Source organism: Diabrotica virgifera, chromosome 1 (assembly GCF_917563875.1).
Source record: "Diabrotica virgifera virgifera chromosome 1, PGI_DIABVI_V3a".
In the NCBI taxonomy this organism is placed as follows: Eukaryota; Metazoa; Arthropoda; class Insecta; order Coleoptera; family Chrysomelidae; genus Diabrotica; species Diabrotica virgifera.
Window position 1 is genome coordinate 266098835 of NC_065443.1, and position 17993 is coordinate 266116827.

General features: G+C 33.7%; 1 protein-coding gene across 27 annotated transcripts in view; it reads left to right on the forward strand.

Moving 5' to 3' along the window:
- LOC114344868 (voltage-dependent calcium channel type A subunit alpha-1) overlaps window positions 1-17993 on the forward strand; it is a 460590-nt gene that overhangs the window by 324636 nt on the left and 117961 nt on the right. For all 27 annotated transcript variants that reach the window (XM_050650056.1, XM_050650071.1, XM_050650052.1 and 24 more), the window contains 4 exons: window positions 4203-4385; window positions 6383-6474; window positions 6652-6802; window positions 16553-16680. In XM_050650056.1, coding sequence (XP_050506013.1) covers window positions 4203-4385; window positions 6383-6474; window positions 6652-6802; window positions 16553-16680 — 554 coding nt within the window. The remainder of the gene's footprint in view (window positions 1-4202; window positions 4386-6382; window positions 6475-6651; window positions 6803-16552; window positions 16681-17993) is intronic.

Here is a 17993-nt window from a genome sequence, read left to right on the forward strand (position 1 = left end):
TTAGAAAGGTATAAAACAACATTTTCGCACTTTGGTTTTTGTTTATAAAAAAATAGGCCAATATAACATTACCTCAATACGTATTTCTTATGAAATATGAGTTAAAACTCTCAGGTACCTGCCATAATTTTTTACCTATATTTTTTCTCTAGACTGTTCCATATGTACCACTTACCCTTCTGAGATATCGGCACATAAGCCATCGGCCATCAGAAATAAGCCTTCCACTTATTAATAAATTTTATTTTATTATATTAATAGAAGTGAACTAGTTAGTTTTTATTCAATATATCTAATTTCTTGAAAAATCTGGTTACGTCACACGTATTTTGCATGTCGGATGACTAATGGGTGGGTTTTTGGTAAGTACCCTCACTATGTGACACGTACACAACACCAAGAACACACACACTTTCATTGTATATATATAAATTTTTTGTATTGGTACTTGAATATAGTAAATAAATAGTAGAATTGGGATACGTTGTGAATTTTGTTAAAGAAATCAAATTTATGTTAAAACCGTTTGGTATTTAACACTATACTAAAATCACAACCAAGATACACTAGAAATAAACAAACCAAGAAACGTTGAATGATACGAGGAGCACTCCCGAGTCATGATTTACAATGTGTAAATATATACAGTGTAAATCATGACTTAGGAGTGCTCCCTGCAACATTTTTAACGTGTCTTGGTTTGCTTATTTCTAGTGCATCTTTATTGTGATTTTAGTATAGGATTTATGTACTCTTGGTTTAGCATAAATTGTTATAAATACTGTTTTGGTTGTTTTTGTCATAAATTATTTTAACCAAGACAACCTTAACAAAACATAATTTTTTATTTTATGTTTAAAATTTATTTAAAGTTTTGTGGTACTATTATTCCATAACTACAGTGTGGCAACCTCTTATGGAATATATTAATTTTTGTCCTTATTTTAGAGGACTACTTTTGAATTCAAATGGTTGTTTATTAAACATTAATTTAAATATACAGAGTGATTCACGCAAATCTAGCATAGTCTTTATTTTTAATGAAACACCTTGTATATTTTTTATATTTTTAAAAGATTATGGTTAAATTATCTTGTGAAAAAACAGGTCTCGATCCCGCGTATGAAAAAAATGTTGATTAAAAGCAAGCTGGAAATTTTTTAATAGCTTAAGGGTGTCTAGTCGGACAAACTTTGATGTATGTGAACACTGGAACAGGGTCTTGCGACCAAGTTCCAGAGTTTAACGAGTCTCGACTGAATAAAGAAGAAGAAGAAGAAGAAGGAGAAGGAGAAGAAGAAGAAGAAGAAGAAGAGGAAAACAAATAATGCCAAAACTAATCGAAAGAAAGAAAAAGGACGCCGAGGGAGACTGGGCAAAAATGCATAGCTAAGTATGAAAGAATCTAAGAGAGAGTGCTGCAGTTTCTTTTTCTTTTGTTTAGTCCCGCTCAGTATTTGTTTAGCTTGTCCTACACATTTCTGGACTTTTGTTTTCAGCACTGTTCCTACTAATTTTTTTGTTGAAATCAGGAATCAGAGATCTGCGAATATTTAACATGTTGTGTATAGATAGAAATACAAATAATTTAAAAACTTTTTTTAAGGTTGTTTTGGTGGTGGTGGAGCCACATATTTGTATTTAGATTACTGTTTTTTTATTTTCAATGTTATGATTTGTTTATACATATTTAATGTTGTGTCCTGTTTAGCTAAGTTACGTGGTTCAAGTATTTAAGTACCAATCCTTATAATTCTTATATTTTAAGGTAGAATTTGTTGATATTAATTAGATAGCCGCTAAACTAATTAGAAAACAATTAGATAGAATCATAAAATCATAGTACAAAATATACATATATTAGTTGCAAATAAAACAATCTATATGCTTTCAAGAATATAGAATAAAATAAAAAATAATGTTGAAACACAACTTGGTTAAAAAAAGCAAACCGTACTATCATCATCATCATTTGGCTCTACAACTCTATATGAGTCTTGGCCGCGTTTATTATTTCCATCCATTGTTGTCGTCCTGAGCAGCTATTTCCCTTGCTGTACTCCCATTTTGCGTAAATAACTGGCTACTGCGTCCTTCCATCTCTTTCTTGGGCGACCAACTGACCTTTTACCATCGAGCCTTTCCCAGAATGTGGCGTTCAGAAGTCTTTCGTCACTCGATCTTAGCACGTGGCCCGCCCATTTCATTCGGTTTTCTTTAATGTAGCGTACTATGTTTTCATCTCTATATACTGTCTGGAATTGATCATTGTGTCTTCTTCTCCATTCTATTGTTGTCTCTTCTCTGCAAGGCCCATAGCTAGTCCGCAGTATCTTTCTTTCAAGTACCAGTAATTTTGTCGTTTCCCGCTGGTTCAGAGTCCATGTCTCGCTTCCATACGTTATTGTGGGACAAATTATTGTCTACCATACTATAGATCGTTAATAAAACGCTCCCTATCTTTAAGTTTAAATAAAACATTTTGTGTTAAATATTGAAAGATTTTATTCAGTTGAAAAGCTCTCGTTGGCATCATGTATGGAATATAACGTCGTTAAAATGTCCGCCGCTGTTGAGCAAAATGGCGCGCATCCGAAATGTCCAATTTTTCATGACTATGAACAATCCAGTCTGAATTCAACAGATCGCATGAGTTATGTCGGTTTTGAGGGCCGCAGTGATTTGTGGCTTATTAACCTGCGACTCCCCACTGCGGGGAAAAACTCCACAAGAAGAAGGTGTGTAACACATAGTGCCGTCCCGTCAAATACACATGTCGTAGTTGTCCGTATCATCCAATTCAGGCCAGAAGAAGTTAATAATCATCGAGCTATAGTACTTGCCAATGAAGGTAATGACCGGCCTAACTTCATACTCAGATAATTATGCACCGATTATACTCCAGTCCCAAATCCCCGCCAATCAGTGATTTTCTCGTGGATTCCATCTGGATTTGTAATGTCAAACATAGACAATTCTGTTTGTTGACAGATGAATTTATACGAACGTAGGCCTCATCGCTGAAGATGATGTTACGATAAAAATCAGTATGTTTCCAACTCCTCCAGACTCCATTCGACAAACACACGTCATTGTCTATGGTGTTATGGTATTTGTAGTGCAATACCCTACCGAATTCCCTGTGCAATTCGTGCACTTACCCTGCCTCCCTACCTTACCATTCTGTACTAGAATAAAAAGTGCTCGGCCGTGTAAGCCACTCCACCCACTGCAGTTTCCATCTGCAACCTTGCCTATCCTTTCCAGAGAGGCCTTGAGGAATCCGTAGCTAGTTAGAGACTGGGTAAAAAGTAAGTAGTGTCTCTGTCATCGCTCTTCATTGATTCTGCAATATTTGCTCATCCATATCATCCAGGCCGCTAAATGGTTATTTGTTCATTCTTCGTGCAAATCCATTAAGTTTCTATTCCTAGGTAACATTTTCTCATGCTCATCCTTCCCCTAGGTTTCTGCCCTTTCCTTTCACAATCAGGTGGATGGGTAACACACCAGCGATCACTTGTATGTCCACCGTTGATGTTGTTCTGTTTGCATTAGTAATGCTTTTCTTTGGGCTTTCTTTAGCATCCTCCTATATTTCTTAATATTAAGCAGTTATTGACTTACCGGTGTCACGTAGAGCACCGTAGTGTGGATCACTTCCATTAAGATTCTCCTTTTGGCAGTTCCTGGTCCTCCTTCGTTGGGCATAATCCTGACCAAGTCAGTAATCCTCTCCTCTACCCTATGAACGATGTATTTAACATACTACTTAAAAGTTCGCTTAGTATGAAGGACTGCTTCTAAGTAGTTTATTTTTTTGGGAGATAATATCATTTCTACCTCCAGGATAAAAGCTGTATTGTCTCTGGCCCTCTATAGATATCAGCAGTCTCAGATATCTGAAGCTTTAGTAGTTTAAGATATCTGAAGAAGTATTGGACCTTAGTTATTAATGGAAAAATAATGAATATACGCAACCATGATTACAAACATTCATTCAGACATTCATGTTGCATAGTTAAGGTTGAAAAAATGATGATTATGAGTATGAGCAACATAAAAACTGAACAGATACAAGTTATAAATCAAGATGTGTTTCAACATTGCCTAAGTCAATTAAAAAAAAATTACTTATAGTCCCATCTCCGTGGATCTTCTACTATTTCGTATCTGTACTAAATAAGTCTGTACGTTTTCAGGAAAATTTCATAAATGTCGGATTCTTGAGGTTGTTCCGAGCTGCCCGGTTGATCAAGCTACTACGTCAGGGATACACGATAAGAATACTGCTTTGGACTTTCGTTCAAAGTTTCAAAGCACTTCCTTACGTCTGTGGACTTATCGCCATGCTTTTTTTCATTTACGCCATTATTGGAATGCAAGTAAGTAACGTATGATAATATACTCAGTGACATCAGAAGTGTTACACACAGAAGGAATTATTTCTGGAACCTAATTTTTTGGCAACATGGTACATTTACATCAAGAATGAAACGATAACATTGGCAAGACTTTTTATTGACATGTAATCAAAAAAAAATATTAATGTGTTTGGCGACCCCCTAGCTGAAAACACTCCTGTATACTTCTAGGCATTGACAAAATGAGATGATCGATGTCTGCTTGAGGCATCTCTTTCCAAGCAACTTGAATTTCATGGATTAACTGTGGCAGAGTCTGTGGAGGATGGTGCAAAGTGGACAGTCTCCTCCCCTTTATATCCCACACATGTTCGACACGATTTAAACCCAGTGAACGGGGTAGCCACGGCAAAAAATTAACACTAAGATATTGGAAAAAGTCCATAGTTCGACGAGCTATATGGGGACGCGCGTTGTCTTCCTGAAAAAGGGCGTTTTGACGGCCGTGTAGATAAGGCAGTAAAGTGGTTTGTAAGATGTCATCTGTCAAACTGCCTCGAAGAAACAAAAGTGGTGATCCGCTACCATAGGCAATAACCGCCCAAACCATTACTCCTACTGTCCTGTGTAGATGCCGCTCAACAGCAAACCCGATATCTCGTCGCTCCCCACGGCGACGTCTTATCATCTTACGATCATCATGCATACCTAAACAAAATCGCGATTCATCGCTAAATGCTGCAATATGCCATTTTGCCACCCAATGCTGCCGTTCTCTGCAACAATTCCAACGTTGATGACAGTGGTCCGCAGCGCAGTCAAAGGAAGCACTCGTCGTGGGAGGAATGAAAACAGTCCAAAGGCTCGAATGCTACGGTATAGGGTACGTAACAAGTCTACCTTCTACTCCAAACCATTGGTCAACGATTTGACGCGTAATAGCAAAACGGTCTCGCATAGCCAGGAGTCTAAAGCGCCCATTTTGACGCCCTGTGGTACACCTCGGTTGACCAGTTGGTCTTCTTCGTATTCCTCTACCTTCGTTTGTCCACACACGACACACTCGCATAACTGTATTTGCCGTATATTAACACAACGGCCAATTTCGTTGACAAGGCAATAATTCTGCCCCTGTCAAAATCGCTAAAATGATGGACATTTTGGTGTCTTCGAACTAGAGGCATATTCTTGCACTGAATACAATTAGACTGAAGAATAATAACTAAAATTTCTGTACCAACCGGTCTTCATAAATGAGTCTTTTCACAAACAAATTTAAAGATAAAACTTTATTTTTACAAAAACTATAAAAGATAAAACGTTAATATTGTTATCATAGCATGCTTTAAATATAGTCATTGTGCTGCCAAAAAATTAAGTTCAAGAAATGATTCCACCTGGGTGTAATACTTATAATGTTACTGAGTACATTAACGCCAAAACTACCCCTTTTTGTATATTTTTTCAGTTTTATAGAATTCCTGATCAAATTAGCGAACGATAAAATAATAGATGAGCGGCACACCCCCAAAAAAACGCTTATATCTCGAGATACTGACCACGGTGTGGTCAATGGCTAATTTTTATAGGAACCCGGCGATATTTCGCGAAATGAACATCAGATCAAAAAACTGAAAAATACCTGTTCAATAATTTTAAAAAATCTATCGAATGACATGAAACACGACCGCCCACGAATGTGGGGTGGGAGGTTACAATAAAATCCTAAATAGGAGCCCCCATTTTTTTATGGCAGATTTGGATTCATTACGTAAAAATAAGCAACTTTTATTCGAGACATTTTTTTGAATTATGGATAGAAGGCGCTATAATCGGAAAAAATCATTGTTGGAAATGGAAAATTATTAAATTAAAAAATGGAAAGTCCCTACTAAAATCGAACATTTAACTTAACTTTTTTGGTTTTAGGACCTAATCTTCACAACCCAATTGGTCCCATAACGCTCGAGGATCTTATTATATTGTATAATATTAAATAATATTTCATTTGTTTACAGGTTTTTGGTAACATTGAAGTTTCTCCGGAGACAGCTATAGATAGACATAATAATTTTCGTAATTTTATTCAAGGACTAATGCTATTATTCAGGTAACATGAATTTTTTGTTGCATTTGTATATACCTACTGCTATACTTAATGACAGTCAAAAGTCAAAATCTTATTTTGAACAAAGTTTTTCTGTTCCTCTAACGTTTAGATCTACATATATAATTTAACCAACAATTGAATGGTCATTTCTAATTGTATGATTTCGATATGTTTCAGATGTGCCACAGGTGAAAATTGGCCTAGCATAATGTTATCGTGTGTGAAAGGCAAGATGTGTGACGAAAATTCGGGAAAAGACGGACACCAGTGTGGTCACAATATAGCTTATGCCTATTTTGTGTCATTTATATTCTTCTGTTCGTTCTTGGTAAGTGGGTATTAAGAAAGACTGTTTACGTAGTTTTTATTTTGTATAGTTTCATTTATAGTTACAGTTTTCAGAAATAGAAGATTACCAGAAAAGACATGATAATTTAACACATATAAAAAAATTAGGGCACTCGTGGGAGTGCCGACAGAAGTGAAAACTTCTTATGAAGCAAGCCCCTTCGGGTACACACTCTATCCCTCCTCTAACCATTATAACTTCGGTCGAACTTATACGCAATTCAACCTATAGTATATAAATTACTAATATCTGCCGTGTCGATAACGATCGCGAGTTCAATGCTTTTTCCCCATCCAAAGAGAATTGATATGCCTACATTATATCCATTGAGTGCAGCCTATACTATTTATATATACATACACATAATACATAAACGTACAGATTTATTTCGGCGAAGCGATGACGGTTACGAATTCAATGCTTTTTCCCATCCAGAAAGTGCACAAAATCGCTACAGAAATTTTCACTTCAAAAATACTTTAAATACTAATCACTTAAAATGATTAGATTAGGGACCGTGTGGCCCCTTTTGCGCTTGCTTCGCAAGCTCCTTCGGGTACACACTCTATCCCTCCTCCAGCCATTATAACTTCGTTCGAACTTATACATACGCAATTTAACCTATAGTATATAAATTACTAATATCTCGCCGTAGCGATGACGGTTGTGAATTCAATGCCTTATCTCAATCCAAAAAGGAAGTTCTATACCTATATTATACACGCGTTGCGTGCGTCGTATATTATTTATATAGGGTGTCCCGAAAAGATTGGTCATAAATTATACCACACATTCTGGGGTCAAAAATAGTTCGATTGAATCTAACTTACCTTAGTACAAATGCGCTCATAAAAAAAGTTACAGCCCTTTGAAGTTACAAAATGAAAATCGATTTTTTTCAATATATCGAAAACTATTAGAGATTTTTTATTGAAAATGGACATGGAGCATTCTTATGGCAGGAACATCTAAAAACAAAATTATAGTGAAATTTGTCCACCCCATAAAAATTTTATGGGGGTTTTGATCCCTTAAACCCCCCCAAACTTTTGTGTACGTTCCAATTAATTCATTATTGTGGTACCATTAGTTAAACACAACGTTTCTAAAACTTTTTTGCCTCTTGGTATTTTTTAGATAAGCCAGTTTTTATCGGGATGCGGCTTCTTTATTAATATATTTACATAAAAATTGTATGGGGGTTTTGTTCCTGTAAACCCCCCAAATGTTTGTGTACGTTCCAATTAAACTATTATTGTAGTACCATTAGGTAAACACAGTGTTTTTAAAACTTTTTGCCTCTTAGTCTTTTTTTGATAAGTCACTTTTTATCGGTACCCCGTCAAAATAGCCCCGTCAAAAAAGCTCCGACAAAATAGCCCCGACATAATATCCCGCACACAAAATAGCTCCGACAAAATAGCCTGCAGACAAAATCGCCGCGGAATAATAGCCCGCCGACAAAATAGCCCCGACAAAATAGCCCCGACAAAATAGCCCCGAAAAAAAAAGCTCCCTTCAGAATTCATCATGAAATAATTCCTTAAAAATACATTTTTTCGGAAATGGTAATTATCCTCTATTCAGATGTTTATCTTAACCATATTAAACAAAAATTGTCTTTTCAGAGAACTCGAGTCCTGTCTTTCCTGCCTCTTGGAAGTTTGAACAATAAAGTTAAGCAAAAATCAATGTTAATTTATGATATAAACATTTTTTTCTGTTTTCGGGGAACAGTAAAATGCATTTTAAATTAAATAAATTAAATACATTCTTCCTTTTTGTCAAATAATTTAAATTAAAAAAAAAGTTTTTGGACACCTTGTATAAATAATTATGTAATTGTTTATAAGAGGCTGTTTTAGCCGGGGCTATTTTAGCCGGGGCTGTTTTGACCGGGGCTATTTTGTGTGCGGGCTATTTTGTCGGGGCTATTTTGTGTGCGGGCTATTTTGTCGAGGCTATTTTGTGTTGAGGCTATTTTGACGGGGCTTTTTTGACGGGGCTGTTTTGACCGGGCTATTTTGACGGGTCACGCTTTTTATCGATATGTGGCTTCTTTTTTAAAATATACCTAATAATGTAAAGTATAAAGAAATTTTCAGATTATTAACAGCTCTCTATAATCGTACTTAACCATATACAAATATGTGGTGCATTCGACAAATATTCAAAATATCTCAATAAACACTGGCTTATCGAAAAAGTACTAGGAGGCAAAAAAGTTTTTAAAATATCCTGGTTACCTAACAGTGCAACAATAATAATTTAATTGGAACGTACACGAAAGTTTGGTGGGGTTTAAAGGAACAAAACCCCCATAAATTTTTATGGGGTGCACAAATTTCGCTTTAATTTTTTTTTAAGATGATGCTACTATAAGAATGCCTCGTGTCCATTTTCAATAAAAAATCTCTAAGAGTTTTCGATACATAAAAATAAATCGATTATCAGTTTGTAACTTCAAAGTGCTGTAACTTTTTTTGTGTGCACTATTGTATATAGGTAAGTGCGGTTCAATCAACCTATTTTTGACCCCAGAATCTGTGGTATAATTTATGACCGATCTTTTCGGGACACCCTGTATATACATACACCTAATATGTAGGTACTACAAACGCGAAAATTCCAAACCAATAAGCCTGTTGCCACATCCGTACAGAATGTTTACCAAAATAATTACTAACAGGCTATCAAATAAATTCGATAGTTACCAGCCTGTTGACATAGAACACCTACAGACAATAACGACACTTATCGAAAAGTTCAGCGAATACAATGAACCTATTCATTTGGCATTTGTGGATTACAATAAGGCATTCGATTCCATAGAACTCTGGGCCATATTAGAAGGAATGAATAACGCAAGGATTCAAATAGACAGAGGACAAAAACAAACAAAACAAAAGTGATGACAAATCAATATATCACAATCGACTTAGATGGAAGTGATATCGAAAGTGTCGAAAAGTATATATACCTAGGTCACACGAGAAAACTAGGCAAACAGAATCAAACGGCAGAAATAACTAGAAGGATACGAATGACTTGGGCAGCAGTAGCAAGACTCAGTTATGTGTTGAAGAACAAAAAGATACCAATAAATCTAAAGAAAAGGGTATTCAACAGTTGTATTCTACCAATTATGACCTACAGAATGGAGACAATGACACATACAGAGGTATCAGCCAATAGATTGAGAACGACACAGAGGGCGATCAAACTAGCTATGTTAGGGGTATCTCTGAGGGAACATGTACAAAATGAGGACGTGCTAAGCAGGGCGAAAGTGGAATATGTAATTGGAAGAATTGAAATTCAAATGAAACGGATCTGGGTAGGACACGTGGCACGACAAAACATCGAAACGTGGACGAGAAACATTGTACATTGGAGACCACGCGAGCACAGTCGTAGTAGAGGAAGACCACAAAAACGATGGCTAGACGACATCAAAGCAAAAATAGGGAGAAACGCACCAAATAGCACAAAACAGAGAAGAATGGAGAACTCATGGGGAGGCCTTTGTCTAGGAGTGGATGCAAACAGGCTGAAGAAGAAGATAATATATATACATACAAAATGTATTTCGACTAAATGATGACGGTCGCGAAATCAATTCTTTATCCCCATCCAAAAATAGGTGTTATACCAATATTATATACGCGTTGTTGCCTTCTACACTATTTATATATACATACGCATAATAGTCGAAGTGAAATAAAATGCAATCGCCGTTTCCTCTCATATCACGGTTTCTCCGTTATTGACGAATGTGTAGCGAATAACGTGGCTTTGTAGACAAATCTGTGACACAAAGAGGTGTCTTTTGTCGTTCATCGTCTTTTATGAAGACTTTGAAATTTACATTTTCGCGTCCACTACGGAAAAGATTTCTTCTGTATACCAGAGAAATCTTTTCGTTTAATTCATATAGATGTCGTACCAAGTGTACTGAAGTCTGGTTATTTTATTATTACCAGAAAGGCCAAATGCATTTTGTTACACCTCGACCATCCACCAAGATGTTCCTGACGAGAGCTTGACATGAGCTCGAAACACGTCGTGTAGAATATCGGTGGTGGTCGAAGTGAAATAAAATGCAATCGCCGTTTCCTTTCATATCACGGTTTCTCCGTTATTGACGAATGTGTAGCGAATAACGTGGCTTTGTAGACAAATCTGTGACACAAAGAGGTGTCTTTTGTCGTTCATCGTCTTTTATGAAGACTTTGAAATTTACATTTTCGCGTCCGCTACGGAAAAGATTTCTTCTGTATACCAGAGAAATCTTTTCGTTTAATTCATACACATAATAATATACATATACGTACAAAATTTATTTCGCCGAAGCGATGACGGTCGCAATGACGGTCGCGAATTCAATGCTTTTTTCCCATCTATAAAGTGCACAACGTCCTTAAAGAAGTTTTCACTTCAATAATATTACTATTATTATACGTACATTATAATAATATACGTATAAAATTTATTTCGTCGAAGCGATGACGGTCACCAAAAAAATTTTTTTCCCCATCCAAAAACAGGTTTCACATTTATTTTAAATTTAAATATTTCTATACAATTTATATATACATACATACAATATACATACGTACAAAATTTATTTCGCCGAAGAAATGACTGTCGCGATGACGGTCGCCAAATAAATCCTTTTTCCCCATCTTAAAATATGTTTTACATTTATTTTAAATTTAAATACCTTTACAAAATTTATATATACATACACATAATATATAGCATAAGCGATGACGGTCGCAATGACGGTCGCGATGACGGTCGCGAATTCAATGCTTTTTCCCCTATCCAAAAAGTGCACAACGTCCCTAAAGAAGTTTTCACTTCAAAAATTAAAGAATTAACTCACAACAATAGAAAAAAACCGGGAATACTGAAAGATACTTGTGTTGAATACTAACGAAAAACTAAAAAGATGGACTGAATACATCAATGAATTTTTCAAAGAAAATAAATAATAGAGCAGATGTAAGTAGAAGTAGAGGATGATATCGTTTTAACGATAGTAAAAGAGGAAATTAAAATGGCATTAAAAAACAGCAGAAATGATAAAGCAGTAGGTCCAGACCAAATCTCAGTAGAAAGCTTAAACTGCATAAATGATGACGCCTTAGACATTATAGTAGACTTGTTTACGCAGTGTACAAAACAGGACACATACCGAAAAAATGGTAATTCTCCACCTTTTGTGCTATCCCTAAAATTACAAACGCTAAACATTGCAGTGAATACAGAACAATACCACTAATAAAATAACTCATGTTCTAAAATTATTCTTGAAAATTAGACATGGTCGTATAAATATAAAAACTGGAAGAAGGAGTAGATGATAGTCTGTTTGGGTTCAGAAAGGGACTATTAACCAGAGAGGCGTTATTTGCTTTTAATGCGACAGCCCAAAAATGCGTGGATATGAATGTGGATATGCATGATTGTTACGTTGATTTTCAAAAAGCATTCGACAAAAACCTACATGAAAAATTAGTCCAAATTTTAAAGACAAAAAACATAAACAAAAGAGACTTATTGAATAATAACAAACCTTTACTGGAATAGAAGAGCACTAATGGTAATAGATCACGAACCTAGTCCAATAATTGAAATCAGGAGGAGTTAGGCAGAGATGTATTATTATTACTCTGGGCTAATTAGCAAAATACAAGGAAAAGTTATTTACCAGCAATTTTATTGCTGGAATTGAATCTTATTATTGTATGTATTAATAATATAGATCTGCAAAGTCCGCAGATAGTGTGCTACTTTTTTTATAAACAAAATGGCGCCCGAAAATCGTGTTTTTTTTTCAATTTTTGCTCTATAACTTCAAAGATTTTAACTTTAGACCAAAAACACTCAAATAAAAATTCACCGCAATTAAATTCTGCATAGCGACGTGTTTTTTCCAAATTACTTTGACGAAAACTTTCCCCGGAAAAAGCGGGTTTTTCCAACAAAATCTTTAATTTTCAATTAAACTTTTAGATAAGTAGTTGTTAATCGATAATTAAATAACTTGGTAACGTAAAAGCCCTTTCCGTATATATTATAATTCCAGAAGTCTATGGAAATTGAATAAACAGTTTAGCAACAATTAAAATGTTAATTAAAAATTTACGGTCGCTATAATAACGACAATAATTATGATGCATAAGAAAAACTATGATTTTTTCATAAAAAGAAACTATACCTATCTAATGTACTATACAAAATTGAAATTGGACTATTTAAGCGGCCTCAGGAATATTTTAAAATTATAAACAATTTTTTGGTTTATAAATAAATAGAATATCTCGGGAAATATTAAACTAAATTAAATTGTGAAAACGGTATTCGAAAGACAGCGGCAGGACGCTTCTTCTAAAAGGAAAAACGTTTAATTATGACGAGTGGTTCCTGAGATAAAGCCGGTCAAAGTTAACCGGAATTTACGGCAAAGATATAAACAATAGGATCATAATTATCAAACCATCACCTTTTTATTTTTGTCCTATTTCTCCACACCAATTTTCATATCTTTAAAATCCTCATAACATATATTATTATAATAAAAACTATCGATAATACGTGTGAAAATTGCCAAAAATAGCGAAATTCCAATCAAAAATTAGGTTGGAGAAAATGTAACCCTCAAAGTTCAAAATCGGTATACGTTAACAAACTGCATTTTCTCGGCTTCCCATGGAGCAATTTCCTTCATTCTTTTTTTGTTCCCTAATAACTCCAGTAGAGCCATCGAACTAACGCATTAGTAAATATCAAACTTGCTTTTGTTTTGGTATAATAGATTAATTTATTTATAAGAACAGAAAATTACATATTTTTTCCAGTTGTAGGCTTTTTTTTTAGATAAACTTACTACAAGTGTACCTTTTAAAGTTAAAAACATAAATATTCTCATTTGAAAGCTGTATAATTATTTAAACAATTTTTATTTAAATAATTAAAAATATTGTGTTATAATAAATTAATTAATTTATTATAACAAAACAAAAGCAAGTTTGACATTTAATAATGCGTTAGTTCGATGGCTCTACTCGACTTACTTGGGAACAAAAAAAGAATGAAGGAAATTGCTCCATGGGAAGCCGAGAAAATTCATTTTTTTAACGTATACCGATTTTGAACTTTGAGGGTTACATTTTCTCTAACCTAATTTTTGATTGCAATTTTGCTATTTTTTGCAATTTTCACACGTATTATCGATAGTTTTTATTATAATAATATATGTTATGAGGATTTTAAAGATATGAAAATTGGTGTGGAGAAAGAGGACAAAAATAAAAAGGTGATGGTTTGAAAATTATGATCCTATTGTTTATATCTTTGCTGTAAATTTCGGTCACTTTTGACCGATTGTATCTCAGCAACCACTCGTCATAATTAAACGTTTTTAAAGAAGCGTCCTGCCGCTGTCTTTCGAATACCGTTTTCACAATTTAATTTAGTTTAATACTTCCCGAGATATTCTATTTGCTTATAAGCCAAAAAATTGTTTATAATTTTAAAATATTCCTGAGGCCGCTTAAATAGTCCAATTTCAATTCTGTAAAGTACGTTAGATAGGTATATTGGCTTTTTATGAAAAAATCATAGTTATTCTTATGTACCGTAATTATTGTCGTTATTATAGTGACCGTAAGTTTTTAATTAACATTTCAATTGTTACTAAACTGTTCATTCAATTTCCATCGGCTTCTGGAATTATAATATATACGGAAAGGGCTTTTACGTTACCAAGTTATTTAATTATTGAGTAACAACTACTTATCTAAAAGTTTAGTTGAAAATTAAAGATTTTGTTGGAAATACCCTCTTTTTCCGGGGAAAGTTTTCGTCAAAGTAAATCGTAAAAAACACGTTTCTATGCAGAATTTATTTGCGGTGAATTTTTATTTGGGTGTTTTTGGTCTAAAGTTAAAATATTTGGAGTTATTGAGCAAAATTTGAAAAAAACACGATTTTCGGGCGCCATTTTGTTTATAAAAAAAGTAGCACACTATCTGCGGACTTTGCATATCTATATTATTAATATATACAATCATAAGATTCGATTCCAGCAATAAAATTGCTGGTAAATAACTTTTCCCAAAAATGGCCTATTCTCCGATAATTAGCCCAGACTATATTTAATGTATACAGTGAAGCCATTTTTGAAGAAGCATTAATATCTTAAAGTGAAGGAATAATAATTAACGGAAGAACTATTAACAACATAAGATATGCAGATGACACCATGATTATGGCAAGCTCTACTGAACATCTCCAATTACTAATAAACAAAACAAACAATTTATGTGAAAAATAAGGACTATAGGTGAATATAAGAAAGACAAAATACTTACAAACAAACATACATTTGGAAAATTTACCGATAGAAAGGGTTAATAAATACAAATACCTAGGAACCTGAATTTTAGACAATACTGATCAAACAAGAGAAATAAGAAAAAGCAAGAAATGCATTTGTAAAAATTAAAACAATTCTCTGTAACAAAGACCTTAGATTAGAACTGAGAGTAAGAGCTCTGAGATGTTAAGTGTATTCGGTACTGCAATGTGGACTTTGAAAACTGGACATTGAAGCAAGAACACATAAATAAGCTAAAGTCATTTGAAATGTGTACTGGAGGACTTAGAATAGCAGAAGAAAAAGAAACGGAAGTATTGTGAGAAATGGCCAAATAATACGAAATAATAAACACAATAAAAATAAGAAAGTTAGGATATTTGGGACACGTAATGAGGGGACCGCAATATGAAATGCCAAGACTGATAATACAGGGAAAGATAAGAGGAGGAAGGAGTATAGGAAGAAGGAGAGTGCCATGGTTGAAGAATTTAAGGTACTGGTTTAAATGCAGTTCTATAGAAACCTTTAGAGCAGCGATAAATAAAGTAAAGATAGTGATGATAATATCCAACCTCCGATTGGGAGATTGTACTTAAAAAAGAAGGTAGATTTATTAATTAAACGCTAGGAGATATAAACCTAGAAATATATCTCTGTACTGGGCACAATTGATGTCAAGTATATTAGACCCACCATTGTTCAATGTATACTCGGACTAGTTCTTTATAAATGCGCTTGAGAGACAGACATATTAAATAAGAATCAACTCGGAACTACTTAATGTAATTAGATATACAGATAATCCAGTAATTCATCCTAATCCAGATTACTTATTCTATTTTAGATTCACTGATGATGGACTGATAGGTCCGAAAACGTTCTGAATTAGACATATTTTATTCAATCGATTGGGATTTTTTAAAATTTTTAATAAATATGCCTATTACATAGAAGTGGTTTTTACTTCATGTTAGAGTTTTTTAAGATATTATGTGTTAGTTATAATAAATTTTTCCAACCGAAAAATTTACGAAATGTGGCGAATAATTTTTAGTTGCGGAACCTGTCATGGGAAACAAATTAAGTTCAATAGATTTGTTACTGTGTTCTGTGTTACTGTGGACAGTTCTGCGCTGCGGTTAACAAAGTCAAGATAGCCATGATGATCGCCAACATCCGGAACGGATAGGCACTTTAAGAAGAAAAACACGATTTCTTGCCAATCATAGTTTTATTTATCATTATGAAGTAAGGAGAGAGCAATAAGAGCCTAACTTTAGTGGGTTATAATTTTGGTTATAGAGGATAATCAGGTTTTAATTTTTGCTGTTTTGTTGCAGATGTTAAACTTGTTCGTAGCCGTCATTATGGACAATTTTGATTATTTAACACGTGATCCTTCCATATTGGGTGCTCATCATTTAGACGAATTCGTTAGAATTTGGGCAGAATACGATCCAAATGCCACGTAAGTAAATAGAATAGGTACTTAGTTTACTATAGGAAAAATAAATGTTAAAGATAGTCCAGAGAAATAAGATTTTTCTCGTGACACATCCCCCTCCAGGCCGAAACCAAATATTTTAAATAGTATGGACATCTATATTAACAACCTATATGTTTACTGCAGCTGATTTTGATGATATACATAGTTATAAACAAATAAAGATCAAAAAAGGTTAAATTTTCGTTTTTGTTGTCTATTACTAACAAGTGAATCATTCTTAACAAATTTGAGACTAAGCAACTCATAAATCATATAAAAAACTTCAATATGGCTTTCGCTGAATATGTCTGCCCTTATTTGTTGCTTAGAAAATTGCAAAATAAATCATAAATTTTGAGATTTTTTAAATGTTCATAACTTGTAATACATAAAATGTAAAAAATAAGTTAGAACCTTCTTATTACACGGAATGCTGAAACTTCTTGTGCTTGACCAAACCAATTGGTCAAATAGTTTAAAAGTTATTTAATTTGTTTATCCCAAACTCATTTTTTGTGCAACACTATCAGTCAGAAAATTATGAGGTTACAGTAATACTTCCAACAGTTTATGAAAGAAGAACATTTATAATATTAACTTAATTAAAAAAATGTCAAAAAGTAATTTTAAACCGTGTAAAATTCTTTTGCAAAAACATGTCGATTGTTTGCTTACTTATAAACAATTAGAATAACTTTTTAACCGTTACCCGTAGAAAAATTATTATTTTCATATTTAGAAAGACTTAATTTATATACACATTTAGGAAGAAAAACAATTGTCATAGGACAATTAGGGACGAAGTTAGCCCCCCCTTTTCTAACTCACATGTTCTGGCAAAATAATTTTGCAATATTGAGAATTCACTTTTGTCATTTTTTTTAAATTAAATTAAATTAATAGTGTCAATCTCCTTCTTTCACAAGCTATCCAAAGTATTACTATAACTTCTTCATTTTCTGACTTATAATGTTGCAAAAAAAATAATTGGAGATAAACAAATTGAATAACTTTTAAAATATTTGACCAATTGCTTTGAGATTTATGGTATAATTTAAGCACCAGAAGTCTCAGCATTCCGTGTAATAGGAAGGTTTTAAGATAATTTTTACATAAGTTATGAATATTTATAAAAACTTAAAATTTATGATTTATTTTGCAATTTTATAAGCAACGAATAAGAATAGACGTATTCATCGAAAGCCATATTGAAGTTTTTTATACGACTTATGAAATTCTTACTCTCAAATTTGTTTAAAATGCTTAACTTTTTGGTAATAGACGAATAAAGCGAA